Below are 17,472 nucleotides of genomic sequence, written 5' to 3'. Positions count from 1 at the left end.
AACGTATAATACAGCAAGCAGCAATTAAGGGGGCCAAGCACTTTCTGTCTAAGTGATCACTCTAGTGTGTTATAGTTTATATAGCAACAACTTACTCACATGGACTGGTACAATCCATATAAATTGATTTTTTTTAAAAAAAGGACATTGGTAAAAACACATTTATGGAAGGATTTTCCAGTATCAGCTCATGATGTTCTATTCCTTGCATAAGGGGAAAACTGGTAAAAGAATAACAGCCAGTTATTAGTCTTAGTCATGATCTAGTAGTTTTTCCAGATATGTTAACAGCACTGGTGTTACAGGTTGATGAAATATTCATTGATACGTTGTGAACAGAACCAGAGGTTAAAGTCAGTACTGAATTCATGCACAACCTCGAGCACAAAGAGCAAACCGGAGCTAAAAGCCGCAGGCCATGACAGCGTCCGAGGTGCACCGAGGGCCTCACCTACACCGAGTCTACACCAGCCTCAGTGTTTTATGTCCTTTCCAATTTACGAGGCTATTTCCACAAGGCACTGGGCTACACTCTGAATTAGATGTCAGGTCTTATAATCTACACCGGTGTAATGCAGGGTCAATCACAGCGCACACCAAGCACATTTAAAGCAGCAAGCGTGTGCATTAGCAGATCTCTCTGAGCTCATACTGACACCATTATAACAACGCTGTCGATAAAGCCAGGCTGCAAAAAATATTTATGGACGAGCTCCTGCACCGTGCCGAGGGCTAGCCGCCAGAGATAACGCTCAAACACTCCCTGTTTCTGTTTCGCTTTGCTTTTAAAAACATCACAGCACCTGGGTCTGGGATCCACTGACTCACAGGGATGAAGATGAGGGATGAGGACATGAAAAGTTATGAAAAGGTTGTGACAAAAGTCAAGGCTAACTCTGCTTCATTCCAATCTGCTATGAATATGATTGACTTTACAGGCTTTGCAGAAATAAGTTTCATGGAGACTTGAGTTATGAGTCCAAAGTAACTTTAAAATTAAATTGAAGTTTCATGAGTTACTGCTTAAACCGAGGAGCTTTAAAAACATTTCATAAAGACCTCAGCATGGACCCACACAGTCTTGGATCTGAGATGGCTTTTATTTTATTACGATTATTTTTTCCCCTATAAAATATTTCTTAATCATATTTTTATGAATAAAATAATATGAGAAGTCATATATTTTTTTAAATGTCTGAAATATGAAAACATCAAAAATTATTTATTGTATTATAACCCGTTATTTTTTTTACCATTATTTTTGTAAAGACTGTTTTTTTTCTTTTTAAAAACTATTATTTAACAAGGCATATTTTGTAGAAACAATTAAAATATTTTCTTCCTTATTAAATTAAGTCCTTATTATTATTATTATTATTATTATTATTATTATTATTATTATTATTATTATAAATTAAGAAGTGTTTATACAAAAAAGCCTTGCTGTTAACAATAAAAGTGAAAAAAAAAAATTAAAAGATAAAAAATTAATTGTCTGATATTTTTAATTAAATAATTAATTAAATAAATGGCAAATTGTACATTATATGGATCATACATATTTGTTTTCATTATCTGACACTCATTGAATGATTTGCTTTGTGTCATTAAAAAGGATTTTTTCTAATCATATTTATTGTGGATCTTAAGAGCATTTTTGGTGTTAGTAGTATCAAAAATGCACCTCATGTAGTGTTTGGAGCTGCGAGTGCTAAATCTCATTATGCAGCGTTAAACTGATGAAGGTGTGAAGGCTTTAATGAATACATTCTCTCTCTCTCTCTCTCTCTCTCTCTTTCACACACACACTTCTCAGATGAGTTCAAGTCGTTCCTGAAGCGTCTGCCCTCCACACACTTCCTGCCGGTGAGCAGTGTGCACTTGCTGTGGGGAAGCGACTGGGATCTGCAGGCTCGTTACCGGTTGCTCCAGAGCTCCCTTGAGGTCCTGAGGCTGAAGATTCAGCGCACGGCACGTAAACTGTTCAGCCTTAGCATCCGCTGTCACCATAACCCCAACCATCAGATGCCTAGAGAAAGGTGAGCACACACACACACTCTAAAGAATCATGAACTAAATTCAAAATCCAAAAGTCACTCCAAAATAATGGCAAAATATATGCCTAATAACCTGTATCTCCTCCTGGATGGAAGGAGGTTGAACACTTTATAACTCGGGTGGGAGGAGTCCTTGATGATGATGTGTGCTCTGTGCAGACATCTACTGTGGTGAAGAGACTCAATGGCAGGTAGTTGGGTGCCGATGATGCATTGGGCGGTTTTCACAACCCTTTGCAGTGATTTCTTTCCACACACTATGTAGCTGCCATGTCACACTGTGATGGAGCTCGTCAAGATGCTCTCAATAATGCAGTGGTAAAAGTTGGTAAGGATCTTTTCTTAAGTCTTCTCGGGAAGTAAAGACACTGTTGCGCCTTCAAGAACCAGAGTTGAGGTGTTCAGATGCCAGGACAGATCCTCAGAGATGTGGACACCCAGGAACGTAAAGCTAGAGACACGCTCTACTTCAGACCCGTTGATGTAAATAGGGGAGTGTCTGCTGCTGTTAGATTTCCGGAAGTCCACAATGAGCTCTTTGGTCTTTGTGGCATTAAAAGTGAGGTTGTTCATGGAACACCATGCTGACAGGCTTTGGATCTCCTCCCTGTAAGCTGATTCATCATTGTTGCTGATTCGACCAACAACTGTGGTATCATCTGCATATTTGATGAAGATGTTGGAGTTATGTTGTGGAACACAGTCATAGGTGAACAGGGAGTAGAGCAGTGGGCTCAGCACACATCCTTCTGGGATGCCAGTATTCAGGATGAGGGTTGAGAATATGTGATTACCCAACCTTACAGACTGAGGTCTATTTGTTAGGCAGTCCATAATCCAACTGCATATGGTTATGCAGATACCCAGGTCACTGAGTTTAGTGATCAGTTTACTAGGGACAACTGAATTAAAAGCAGAGCTGAAGTCAATGAACAACATCCGAATGTATGTATTGTTATTATCCAGGTGGGTGTGAGCTAGATAAATAGCAAAATTCATCAGTTAAGAAATTTTAGTGGTTAAAAACATTTGAGTTCACTCAAACTCACTTGGATAAATTAGGTTCAGATAGCATAGATGACTTAGCATAGCAATAGCCAGATACAAACAAATTAGCAGGCTGTGTATCTAATGAAATGAAATCCAAACACATCAGCCTTGTTTAAAAGCTCCTTGAAATGGTGTGGATTTTCTCCAACAATAAAATTTAACTAGCAACAGTAAAGATTCAGAAGTCCAGAAAAGCGCCCATAATAGATCAAACATGCTGATAGTTTGCCAGCTGTGAGGTTTGAGGCTGCAATTAGTCTTTAACTGATACACAAACTTTAAGACACAAGCTTCTCCTGCTATAATTCAGTTATAGGGTTTAAAGGTTTGGGTCAGGAGAGTTCACAGCGCTGTATATGACCAAACAAAGCCTGAGAACATCGGCCATCTTTTGTTGAATTTGTTCACGTTTCTCTTGGTTAAGTTGACGAGGTTATATTCAGCCTGCGAGGGTTTTGGAGATGTTGTGAGGTCTCCGCTTTTTGAAATGATATCGATTTTTACCCCAAAGCCAAGGTTGCATTGGAAGATTCTGAAGCTTGTGGACAGAACAGAAATCAGAAAAGAGATCAGACACAGCATTAGCTTGTGGAACATGAACCTGAGGCTGTAACTGATATCCTGACGTTACAATCAGACATAGTACCTTTGTATTATTTGGTATTAAATGGCTTTCCTTTATTCAAGTTGAATTTCTGAACAAATTGTTTGGTCATAACATGCACGAGGGGGTTAAAGATGCAGCCATTTTGCAATGTTGAGCTTCTCCTTGGAATTATACACATAAACAGAAATATTCAGATATTCCACTGGAGATTGAGTTTCCCCACATTTCACACCAGCAACCAAGGTCCAGAGAAGCAAGGCCGTCCTCTGAAGCTCAGCTTCCTCGTTTGAATATCAATGCCTGAACCCTGAAAATGTACTCAAAAACACAGCTGGAGAAGCAACTGCCCTCTTGAAGATTTATGCATCTGAAATCCAAGCCACAGCAGACTTTTCCTTCTCCGTAACATGCTGGCAGACTTGACAAGCAGATTAGATCTGAACGTGTATGCTCAGGAAAAAAAAAATAAAAGAGAGAGAAGAAAACCACCTCTGAGAAAATCAAGGGAACAACTGATCGTCACATAAAAGGTTGGGAATGCGTCGGGTTGGGAGGAAAATTTGAGAGAGTTTTGTTTGAGTGAGAGTGTTGTGGTGGTGGAGCAGGTGGAGGTGGAGGTGTTTGTTGTGGACGGCAAGGACGTCAGTTGTCACTAATGTGGAGGCAGCGCGTCCACGCTTCAATGGCGGCTTTGACAAGGTTTTGTGGCATAGCGTTATCAAAGGAGAGCAGAGTGTAGTCAGGACTCGGCGGGGCGAACATCAAGGACGTTTGACAGCACAGAGGGGAAGGAGAGAGAGAGAGAGAGATAGAGAGAGAGAGAGAGAGAGAGACAGTAAGACAGCGAGACAGAGACAGACAAAGAAAGAGAGAGAGAATGAGAAATACAGAAAGACAGAGAGAGAGAGACTGAAAGTGAGACACAGAGAGACAGATAAAAAGAGATAGAGAGATAGAAAGAGAGACAAAGAGAAATACAGAGACAGAAAGAGATACAGCAAGAGAGAGAAAGACAGAGAGAGAGACAGCGAGAGAGAGACAGATAGAAAGAGAGAGAGACTGAGAGAGACAGACAGATAGATGGAGAGAGAGAGGGAGAGACAAAGAAGGGGGAGACAGAGGGAGACAAAGAGAGAGAGAAAGAGAGAGGGAGAGACTGAGAGATACAGACAGATAGATAGAGAGAGAGAGGGAGAGACAAAGAGGGGGGAGACAGAGAGAGAGAGAGAGAGAGAGAAAGAGATTAATTAGAATTGGAGGAATGTGTCACTGTACTGAAAAGCAAACTAAGACCTTTAGCCTTATCAGCGCTCTGTAGCAAGAAAGTTAAATGGTCATTTTGCATTCCTGTCCTATTTGTTTATTCCAAGAGGAAGGAGGTTTATACAGTTCAAAGTGGCTGGCTAATTTGCTGACCCGAATTCACATCTGATTTGCCAAAACATCTGGATGAAATCTGTGTTTCATGCTGGTTCACAAATCCAGGTCTATAGCATGGGGTCAGGATTTAGCAAACAGATCCAGATCGCACACTCAGGTAGCGCAAACATCACACGCAGGCTGCTTGCTAATCAGGAAGACGTCAGGATCGTGACGTTTTAGATCTCCTTCACAGGCTGATGTGAATCTTACACTTTTTTAAAGATGGTATTTATTCATTCACTGATTCTATCTAACCTCAATGTCAGTGGCTAAACAAAAGTCCAGAAACGTTCTTGCTAATATTTGAATGAAGAACATCATAGTTTTTATCTGTTTATAGTTACATTTAATACTGTGAAACAAGTTAGTTCCTGCTCTCACTTATAATAGGGCAGCAGGAATTATCTGTTCACTCACCAACGTCTCTAGCTGCCGCTGGAGACTCCTTCTCTAAATTAAACAATAATGTGTTACACATATAAACCTGTGAGAAAACCTTCTGACCAATCACAATATAAGGTATTGTCGGAAAATAACACATCCTTCAGGAACTCCGACTCCCAGAATCCTCAGCTAGTACCCACACCCACTCCTGAGGGCCATCTGTGTATTAAAACTCTTCACCATGCACTGAAATAGTTTGATTTTTAGAGCTCATCTGTTTGCTCTTTTTATTTTATTTTATTTTATTTATTTATTTATTTTATACCTATATATTTTATTCCAGAGTAGTAGTGTTAGTAGTTTGCCTACTTATAGTCTATATATTAAAAAATAAATAAATAAAAAGTATTTTAAATAACATCTCTCTCTTTCTCTCTCTATCTCACACACACACACACACACACACACACTCTCTCTCTCACATACACTCTCTCTCACACAAACACACACTTTCTCTCTCTTTCTCTGTCTCTCTCTCTGTTTCTCTCAGCATCTGCTTGTCATTTGTCATATTTCACATGGTAATGTTTGGTGAAAGAAGCTTCCAGTTTGTTTACTTGCATAATTGTTGTGTGTAAAAGTGCTTAAATAATTCATTTAAAGTAGTCACTGTTTAGTGAAAGTCAGTTCATTAGGTAACTTTCCCAAGTTGGCCTTAAACTGTTCATTTACACACACAAAAAGTGGCATATTTTTTAGGAGAATCGCTAATGTGGATCATTTCGAAGTTTTAAGATCAATATTGACAAGTTTAAATAAAATTAATGTTAATAAATTGTGTAACTCTGGCTGGACGTTGGAGCTGGGTTTGTCCTGTGACATCGCTTCTATACTGTTAAAGTCTTTATTGCTATTTCCTGTGCTGAAAAAAAGAAATAAAAGACTCCATGGAAAAGTTATTTTGATAAAATTTACTTTGGGGAAATTCAGATGTTCTGGATGTCCATTACATGCAGGAACTGACCAGTTCTGACCATGAGATTGATGTAGAGTGGTTTGGATTTTGACAAGTGGTTGATGTTGAGCAAGATTGCTGTTATTTTAATAAACATGAAACAAGTCTGGAAATGAACAGAAGATTATATATAGAACACATTCATGGCTTTAAGACAGATGTATTGGAGTTTATTGGTCATTGAGTGAATGTGTAATAAATCTCTGATTCTCCGCTCAGAGCCGAACTCGATTTAGTTCATCTGTCACTCAGGGAATCTTCCTCGTCCTCCTCCTCCTCATCCTGCTCTTTTGCTGCCTGTTAAGGGAAGAGTTTCTTGCTGACGCTGAACAGAAACAAGTGGCTCGTTATTGGAAGCAAACAGCATCCACAATCCCCTCGGACTCGCAGACGGATAAATTCCACTAAAAAATAAAATAAATAAACAGAAAGATAGACAACTCGACTTATTCTGAAGATGCCCTCGCTGTAATAAGGCCAAAGACGCAAAACTATTTATACTCCTGTCAAAGTGCTGAGTGATATAAAATGTAACGTCAGCCTATATATATAATATAATACAATATATAAAAAAACATATGAGGAGGCACTTATTTCAGTGCCCACACGTCCTTATCTTGTGCAGTTTGCTCTTGTCTGTTAATAGGAATGAGGTCCTGAGTGTGCACAGACGCTCCGGAGACAAAACGCAAAGTTTTAGAAGGAAATCCAACTCAGCAATAAACCGGCATTCATTCGATTAGCGGCTTTTTTATTTTTACTTTGCGAGCCGCGCAATTTCCCGTCGTCAGGAAAAGCGAGTGTGAGCAGTCCTGCCCTGCTGGAGTCAAACAGCTGATGCATAAAGTTTACCATTTCAGCACAAAACTCTCGTGTTCAGGCCGGAAAGAAGCTGAAGCTGAGCTCAGGCTCTAGTTTTACTCCAGATAGATTTTTTAAAAAAAGCCTTACGTGTTGCAATTCTAGGACATTGATCGTTGCTGAATTATTGAGAAAGAAAGAAAGAAAGAAAGAAAGAAAGAAAGAAAGAAAGAAAGAAAGAAAGAAAGAAAGAAAGAAAGAAAGAAGTTCTAACAGATCATATGGGAGGTGTGTTTGATGTGATGTAACTGAACAACAGTATGTTAGATATTTATTTATCTATCTATCTATCTATCTATCTATCTATCTATCTATCTATCTATCTATCTATCTATCTATCTATCTATTTATTTATTTTTTTTTTTTTATTATTTTTTTATTTATTTATTAATTAATTATTTTTTTATCAGGACTGTTCTTAGTCTTCTAATCACCTGTTCAGGTTCATGGTGATTTAAATAAAGGGAAAATGAACCAGCAAAAAAGCTACACAACTAAAATAACCACCACATTAACAGGGTCAGGCCACGCCCAACTGTGATATAACACCTTTAAATCCCAGTTCAGCTTGTCTGGAAAAAAAAAAGAAAATAATTTAATTAACTTAATTAATTTTAATGTATTATTTAGAGCATGTGCACGACATGTTCATGCTTTTATGTAATAATTGGAGCACTGAACAGATAGACTCTAGAGATTGTGGCCTTGTGTTACGCCTCTAGTTCATCAAGGAATTTCTGGGTGCTGATTTATCTATCTATCTATCTATCTATCTATCTATCTATCTATCTATCTATCTATCTATCTATCTATCTATCTATCTATCTATTTATTTATTTATTTATTTAAATCTTTTTTTTTGCTGAAATGTAGAAAGATACTTTTGGTAATATTGCTGATGAAATTCTGAATTAACCATGGTTCAGAAAACCTCATTTAAACCAATTTTTTTTAATTTAATTACTAGTTAAATTACATGTATAAGAAAATAAATAAAATAAATAAAATAATAAGAAAAAAGCTGGACAGTGTCCTGCTCCAAGAGAGAGGAACAAACATTATTGCTTGTGTGAAGGAGTTCAGACAGCTACTGGAAATTCTCTTCAACTCCAAGCAAAGCAAGTAATCTCACTTTAGAAGGAATAAAATCTCTTTAAAAAAAAAAGAAGAAAAAACTCAGCTGCCATTTTGGAATTTAATCAAAGCAGCAGTGAGGAAGGAAAGTGCAGAGCAGAGCCCATCTCTGCTTATGAGAAGTCCAGACTGCGGTTATTGCCCTGGCTGAAGGCTCACCGGAATTGTGGCCATTTGTCATTAGTTGTAATGTAATAAACAGTGGGTGGAATGCCATAGCGAGGAACGAGAGAAAGGGCAGAGGGAGAGGAACGAGTGGAGCTTTTTTTCTCCAGCGGTGCTGTGTTACACCCACACGACTCGTCTCGGTGAAGCGGCATCGTTAATCTTTATGGCACAAAGTCAGTGTCAAGTGTCTTAACGGACTAAAACATGATATTTTGTTAGACAGTGAAGCTTTCTGTGCGGAGAAGTTTAACGGTTAGGGAAGAAGTCTCCAGCGTTTGCTGTAAAGCTCTTCAGGAAAGACGAGTTTACGCTTCATGTGTCTCTGTAAGCTATGTTTTTTTTAAATGGAAGGTTCCTGCCGTTTATAATAACACATGGCAAAAGGACAATAATTAACAATGGTATGTTAGTAACAATAAATCTACTCTGTCATTGATTATTTCTCCATAACAGCACAACACCATGTGTTTTATTCCTTTGTACACTTTAGCTAATACTAGTGAGGTATTTTGCTTTGCAAAATCTGGTTGAAACCAGAAATCTCTCTCTCTCTCTCTCTCTATCCAACACCAAAAAGCTGTCTGATTACCATTACGTCAATGTACTGTGACTCCAGAAAACAAACAGCAATTGTTTCCAATCATTTCAGTGCCGTTCCCCCGTGGCTTACTCCAGCAAAAAAATAAAAAATAAATAAATAACAATAATAGCAGAAATAAAAGAAGCAAGCTGCTTCAAACTCACATATTGGAGAAAAAATAAAACGCAACATATTGTAGCCTAGCGCTTCAACCCGCATAAATCCAACTTATTGCAAATAAACATAGAGCGACAATATTAAACGGCACGAGCTCTCGGATGAACCCGGTAGCTTAAGCGATTTAATCAGGGACGCAATCTAAAGCACGTCGGAGTTAAATTACATTTCAGTAATACTCGGATTTCAGGCGGAGTTATATAGATTGAATGTAAGCATTATGAATCTTTATGAGACGTTTAGCCTGGTGAATGAAGACGTTCGGGTAATGTGAGGCTGACGAGCACGTTTATAGACACCGTGTTCTCTTCTCTGGAACAGAGACTGCGTTTATTTCTACAGCACGAGCGGAGAGAACGGACAGACGGGAGACTGCTCTGTTTAAAAATCACACAGAAGTTCATGCACACGATGAACTCACCATGTTTCATTTCCCAAACTTTCTCCAGTGAGTGTTTTGTTTATCTCTTTTGTGCGATACACACAGACCCCATGGCCTTACAGTGGAATCGTCTCCGAAAGGTCTGTGTTTTTATTTATTTTCAACTAAAACTTTGCAAAGTTGTAAAAGCCATGACTGATCGCTGAGATGGAGACGGAGGCTTAGCTGGCCTTTAGGAGGTCGTCGAAACCATGAGTGTAGCCCTGCGCTACGATACTCGATACTTTTCAACTTTCTGAACTGAAGCAACGTTTCACAATGGAAAAGGAAGGAAAAAAGAAATCTTTACTTTGAAATAAATTCCACGCTTTTTCGAATCTACAAAGCTTTTTAGATTTATGACCCCCACAAGCCTTAACCTATAGAACCGGGGGTATTAATATTACATTAGACCCATATTAAATATGCAGCGGTTGAAGAATTCACAGATTTTTGTCCTGTGAGGCTTGAGGAGATGAGTGATGTCAGAGTCAGAGAAATTCTAGCCCAATTAGGGCTACATAATCCCTTAAGTGCAAATGACATTCGGATCTAATTATTCCAGAGACGGCTGAGCAGAAAAGTAGAATTTCTGAATGAAGGATCTTTCCAGCGTCACCTTCGGTGTCATCTCCTCGGGCGATGGTTTGGTTGGAGAAGGCTGGAGGTCCTGCTGATCTGCAAAATGTTGAGGTCATCACTTTTTACTAAGCATGATCATCATAGTCTAGAGACATGAAATCTCGCATATGCTCCTCTGAATGACAGGGAAGGATGCCTGAGGGGGAAAAGGAAAGTGATATTCATAGAAAAATGAAGTCTCTCTTTTGGCAGGGTATATTATCCATTTTACAGATTGGTCTGTTGCAAACTGAAGCAGCCCATGACGGTTACTTAATCCTCCGCAACAGCAAGCCTTGGCGCTTTGTTAATGGTCCATTTTATTCACTTGTCTTTGTTCGGTTTTTTTTGTGCTTGCAGGTCTGTTCTGCAGTGGCTGAACCGGGTGCAGTCCTTCCTCTACTGCAATGAGAATGGCTTCTGGGGCACCTTCCTGGAGAGCCAGCGCACCTGCGTGTGCCACACGGGCATCACATTGTGCCAGCGTCCAATCCCGTGCGTGATCGGCGGCAACAACAGCTGCGCCATGTGCAGCCTGGCTAACATATCTCAGTGCGGCTCGTGCAACAAGGGCTACAAGCTGTACCGCGGCCGCTGCGAGCCGCAAAACGTGGACTCGGAGCGTAGCGAGCAGTTCATCAGCTTCGAGACAGATCTGGACTTTCAGGACCTGGAGCTGAAGTACCTGTTGCAGAAGATGGACTCGCGCTTGTACATCCACACCACCTTCATCAGCAACGAGGTGCGTCTGGAGACCTTCTTCGACCCGCGCTGGCGCAAGCGCATGTCTCTGACGTTGAAGAGCAACAAGAACCGCATGGACTACCTGCACATGATGGTGGGCTTGTCCATGAAGATTTGTCAGATGCGGAACAGCAGCATGGACCCCATGTTCTTTGTTTATGTCAACCCATTCAGCGGAAGCCACTCGGAAGGATGGAGCATGCCATTTGGTGAACATGGGTACCCTCGCTGGGAGAAGGTCCGGCTCCAGAACTCGCAGTGTTTCAACTGGACCCTGATGCTGGGCAACCGCTGGAAGACTTTCTTTGAGACAGTGCACATCTACCTGCGCAGTCGAGTCAAGGGGCCCACCGTCCTGCGCAATGACACCGGCCATGGCCCCGTGGACCTTTCTGACCCCAACAAGCGCCAGATCTATATCAAGATCTCTGACATCCAGGTGTTTGGCTATAGCTTGCGCTTCAACTCCGACCTTCTCCGGAGTGCCGTCCAGCAGGTCAACCAGTCCTACACGCAAGGGACTCAGTTTTACTCGTCCTCGTCCATCATGCTCCTGCTCCTGGATATCAGGGACAGGATTAACCGTCTGGCCCCTCCAGCGGCACCCGGGAAACCCCAGCTAGACCTGTTCTCCTGTATGCTCAAGCACCGACTCAAGCTCAACAACAGCGAGATGATCCGTGTCAATCATGCGTTGGACATGTACAACACGGAGATCTTGAAACAGTCGGACCATCTGACAACCAAACTTTGCTGAGAGTTAAATGCTAATGAAAGGAGCAAACTTGCCGCAGAGCAACATTTGGAGAGGACGTACAAGGATTCTTTTTATTTCCCTTTCCTTTGGGACTTTTTTTTTGATTTTTTGATGTACTATTAACAACTTTGTAAGTGTAATTGTTAAATAAGAAACTAAAAATACAGAGATTAAGCCTTTTAGTTCACTGCAGAAGGAGGAAAAAAAATGAACATGACTGTACCATATTTGTCCAAGCATGTCTGTCACTTCCAAATGGATCATTAAAAGAAAAGAAAAAAAAATACACACACACATATATATATATATATATATATATATATATATAAATATAAATATATATTAATAAATTCAACATCCGATGATGACAAAGAGGCCTTGATATTACTCAGAGGGAACAAAGGTCCATCTGAAACTGCCATTCTTTACTGGGTAAATGTTTCTAACCAATTAGCAGAGATCCTTTTAATTTGACGACTTGCAGCATACAGAACATTTCGCTAGTCTTAGATCTATCCAGTTTAAAGACGACAGCAAGTCATTATCTGTATAGCGTTCCTTCTTCCTCTGTTTAATCGTCCCTCTGAGTGTGCTTGGCATGATACAAGGCAGAAAGGAAAACATTCTCCACTAAAACAGCTGTTTATAGCTCCAGTTGTGTTAATGCCTAACGCTATTTGCTGTTTGCTAGTCGCTCGTGTCATTCAAGAATGAGTGACCAAAGCCGATCCTAATTTTTTAATTATTAGTATTATTATGATTTTTTAAAATTTATTTATTTTTTTGGATCAAGAGTGAATTGTCTGTGGCTTGAAGGCTTCTATGATAAAAAAAAAAAAAAGAGAGAGAGAGAGAGAGAGAGAGAGAGAGAGAGAAAGAAAGAAAAAAACATCCAGCCTGTAACTGCTGACATGTCAATTTTTTCATTTAATTAATTTATTTTTTAATTTTGAGCGCCGAAAATCGACCGATTTTGAGTCCGTTACACTTGCAAGAGACGACATAAAGCCATATTTCCCAGGGGAATAAAAAAAAATAAAGATAGGCTTGTACACATTTATTTTGAGAATGATTTCCTACACATGAGTTTGTATAGTTTTTTTGTCATATGAAAAAAATAACGTAGTGGTCCGCGAACTACATAAGACAACTACGACGACGACGGATTGCTGCGGCGTTTTTCCTGAAGCCAGATGTGGACATGTGAAAGTTCTTCATGTTGAGTTTAGCCTCGTATTCGACTGTATGATGTACGCTTCTTTTTTGAAAATGTTTTTTTTTTTTTTTTGTACGTTCAAAGTCCGGATTCTGTCGAACTGCGTACCATGTCACCCTTACGATCTCTTATTCTGATTATTATTAATGATTAATTATTAATTATCATTCAGTCTTATTAAGTGCCTGCTACCTATCCCTTTAACCATTTCCACCAAGGTTCCATGGCATTCTCTGATCTGATCCTCCATTTTTTCCCCCGGATCTCACGTTTTTTCTTGCGTCAGTACTGAACAGGGGCAGACGGGAAGTTTTGTCCACATCCTCTCTGTATTCTGCATGTATTTAAAGGAGACTTGAGTCGCCTCCTTCGCTGAAAACACTTAAGATGTATATTGTATGTGTAAATAGCTACATTGCCTTGGTATAGCCATGAACATGAAAACCGACAGCTTTTCTTAGGTCACCGCCAGTTTTTTCAGCCACGGCAACTCGAGCACAAGATAACAGAAGGATTGCGAGCCCCTGGGTTAATTTATATTTTTTCTCGCGCAGAAAGAAGAAGAAGAAGAAAAAGAAAAATCACCAGCCGGTGCCGAACGCCACCCTAACGACCTCCTTCACCCATGCATACAAGCACATACGCTGTCCTTTCTTACGCAGAATGATGTAGAATGTGTGACACGGGCGGTATGCCGCCTCGCGGTACGCCGCCTCGCGGTACGCCGCCTCGCCATAGGTTTGATCGGCAAACAGCTTTCACTACCTTGTCTATGTAATTTCTGCTGTTCTGTTGGGAAAAAAAAGAAAAGAAAAAAAAAAACTATAATCAGCTTTCTTCAAATGAATGTTTCATATAATAATCTATTTCTCATTAAAAATGCTATATTTAATAAGAAGAGCCGTGCTTGTCTCTACCACTTCCAAGCAGATTTTTGCATTAACATCACTGAGGCATGAGGGATGAATATTTCTTCATCATTTTATTTCCAGAACACTTTTTCACTAATGTAATTTCGGAATTTAGGTCCAAAAAGTGTATCCGAGCGCTACACTCAGTTTTTCCTTCGCTAGGACGGTCGTCGTGTTTGCTTTTGCGTCAGCTACCCGACTATCCGAGAGAAGTCAGACACAAATGTACACCTTTATTTCTAATTAATTTAATTCACAACCTGTTCAGATTCTAGGCTCAGTATTTAAATGTTTGCTAATAATTTTGACTAGCGATATTTTAGCTCTATAGTCCTTTTTTTTATTCCTGAAATGGAAAACACACCACTGCGCTACACACTGCACTTAACCCTGCATTATCCTGGTTTTAAACCCTGCTTTCCACCAGGTAGAGGGACATGTAGTTCACAGGTGTAATGTAGAAGCGTTGTTATGAAGCACGGTTTGTTCCCCGGGGTGATGAAACTCTGCTCTCAATCAGGATCAGCTTTTACGCTGTCTTGGTGCTGAACCTGTTCAGTGTGAAAGGATGCTCTGTTAGAATGTTATGGCTGGTTGCCTAGCAACAGAAAACCAAACAGAAAGTGAACAGCGCATGAAAACCAGGATGTAGCTGAACAACACTGAACAAAAACGGCTCGGTGGATAGAGTCAGAAGACAGAATGCTGAACATCATGGAAGTGCATGGCATAGCGAGGGCGAAATACGTCACGCTGAAATATTAGCGGAAGTTGGATATTGAGGAACGAGCGGCTGGTCGACTAGATGACAAACTAAGAGCAAAAAAAGATGATAAATCTGTGAAAGGTAACAGAACCTGCTCAAGTGCAGAAGCACAGAGATGAACTTTATTCCTCACCGATGAAAGTGCAAGCGTGAGACGAGCTGTTATTTAAAGCTTTATCCAATCAGGACTGTTGATGCATAAATATGCAAATTAGCAGAATGTCGCAGCGCGGGTTAGGAATGTAGAGTGTGAAAGATCAGATTATAAAGAGGCAGGATTCAGTGTTCAGGAGCAGTGTGAAACCTCCAACTACACAACCCCAGGATGATGATTGACCGGAGTTCACTAGGACCCAGGGGAAACATTTTGGGTGTGAAAAGCTCTGTTCAGTCCATGATGAAGTTATTTAGAGGCTTATTGAGGTGTGGAGCTACAGTATTTCATTCAAATGACAAAATGCAAGACTAAACAAAATAAGAAATCGATTATGATGGTTGTGATTTCATTCATTTATTACTTTAAACCCTTGGCTTTGTTATATAGCTTCCTGGGAGTCGTGGGAAATGGAAATTTGTTACACCATTACTATTACTCTATATTAATTATTAGCTGATGCCAGAGGAAATGGTATTTCCTGTTTTTTTTTCCTTACTGACACTTTTGTCCTCATAAAAAAAGCTAACAGTGGAAAAAATATTTATTTTTAGAAGCTATTTTTTTTTGAGAGACTGACACATATTCCTTCTTTTTATTTATTTCCCTCATTCTTAACCGCTCTCTCATGCGTCTTTGCTCGTCCACATCCCCATGCAGACGAGCGTCCAGCCGTCACGACTGTGTGGTCGACGTTTATTAAAAACAAACCTGTACGCCGTCTCACACAGACACTAAACTACACACTGAGTATGTTATAAAGCATTATTCGATTCCCTGCACACGTCTTTCTCCCGAGTGAAGCTAGCCTGAGGCACAGAATGTGCTAGAGCAGGCACTTCCTGTACGGACGTGAGCGAGAAACTCTGGACAGCTGTGAGAGAAAACTGCAGGTAGTTGCTGAAACTGACTGAAAAAAAAATACAAACAAAAAAATAAAAGTTTTTCAGTCTACTTTTGGTTCAGGGAAAAAGAAAAACTCAGTAAAACACTAGCTGTCCTGCTGTCAAGGAAAAATAATCAGTTATTTTCCACCAACTGCACGTCTCGAAGCATTTTATTTAGAATTTGCTAATAAATATAATTTTTATTCATTAAATAATGTTCTGCCTATTGCTCAGTGACAGTGCAGAATATTTCTAAACAAGTTCCTGCAACTACAAGTTCCTGCAAACTACAGCAACTAGAAACAGTCGTCCTTTCACTTTCTCTTTTTTTCCTCTCTCTTTTATATATATATAAAAATAAAATAAAATAAATAAATAAATACATGAATAAATAAATGCTTGTGTTTTACCAAGAAACTATAAAGGAGTCCAAACACCTCTGTTCAAAACTGGAGACTATTCTACTTTCTGTAAAACAGCTTTTATAATAATAATAATAATAATAATAATAATAATAATAATAATAATAATAATAATAATAAATCACACATTTTATTAAGCTCCTGTGTAGATAGAAATGACAACAAATATCTCTGAGTAGGTATTTATTTAACGAAATTAATAAAAAATGTAAATTCCAAAAAAACCCACCCTAAAATAATGAAGTAGAAATTAATGAAATAAATTTAAATTTATAATAAATTTATTTATTTATTTATTTATTTATTTATTTATTTATTTATTTTTTGTAACAAAACTAATAAAAATGTAAATTCCAAATAAAAATAAAATAATGAATTAAAATTCTATAAAATAATTTTCAATTCTTCATTTATTTATTTATTTATTTATTTATTTATTTATTCATTCATTCATTCATTTATTTTATTTTATTTTTTAACCAAACTAATAAAAATGTAAATTCCAAATAAAAATAAAATAATGAATTAAAATTCTATAAAATAATTTTCAATTCTTCATTTATTTATTTATTTATTTATTTATTTATTTATTTATTTATTTATTTATTTATTTATTCATTCATTCATTTATTTTATTTTATTTTTTAACCAAACTAATAAAAATGTAAATTCCAAATAAAAATAAAATAATGAATTAAAATTCTATAAAATAATTTTCAATTCTTCATTTATTTATTTATTTATTTATTTATTTATTTATTTATTTATTTATTCATTCATTCATTCATTCATTCATTCATTCATTTATTTTTTTTTATTTTTTAACCAAACTAATAAAAAATGTAACCGCCCTCCCAAAAAAAACTAAAATAATGAAATAAAATTTACTGAAATGATTTTTAATCCATGATAAATTTGTTTTTTTGCTTGTTTGATTGATTTCCCCTCAGGTCTTCTGTATAGTCTGACCACAGTACATACAATTTATTATGAATTATGAAACTAAACTTAAATAATTTCCACCAAATGGGACCTGGTAGAAAAAAATCAAGCACTTTCCAGCTGTTTATTCAACATGGATAGAATTCAGAATTTTTTTTAGGAAAGAAAAAGCAGGC

At 38.3% G+C, this 17,472-nt stretch overlaps 1 protein-coding gene across 1 annotated transcript in view; it reads left to right on the top strand.

Moving 5' to 3' along the window:
• Nucleotides 1-13,795, top strand: part of brinp1 (bone morphogenetic protein/retinoic acid inducible neural-specific 1) — a 127,153-nt gene extending 113,358 nt beyond the window's left edge. The window contains exons 7-8 of the mRNA XM_058383650.1: nucleotides 1,817-2,039; nucleotides 10,858-13,795. Of these exons, the coding sequence (XP_058239633.1) occupies nucleotides 1,817-2,039; nucleotides 10,858-11,998 (1,364 nt within the window). The 3' untranslated portion in view covers nucleotides 11,999-13,795. The remainder of the gene's footprint in view (nucleotides 1-1,816; nucleotides 2,040-10,857) is intronic.
• The last annotated feature ends 3,677 nt before the right edge of the window (nucleotides 13,796-17,472 follow it).

Source organism: Hemibagrus wyckioides, linkage group LG28 (genome assembly GCF_019097595.1).
Source record: "Hemibagrus wyckioides isolate EC202008001 linkage group LG28, SWU_Hwy_1.0, whole genome shotgun sequence".
NCBI classification, from domain to species: Eukaryota; Metazoa; Chordata; class Actinopteri; order Siluriformes; family Bagridae; genus Hemibagrus; species Hemibagrus wyckioides.
Note: the sequence above shows the minus strand (reverse complement) of the source record. Positions and strands in the feature narration are given on the sequence as shown.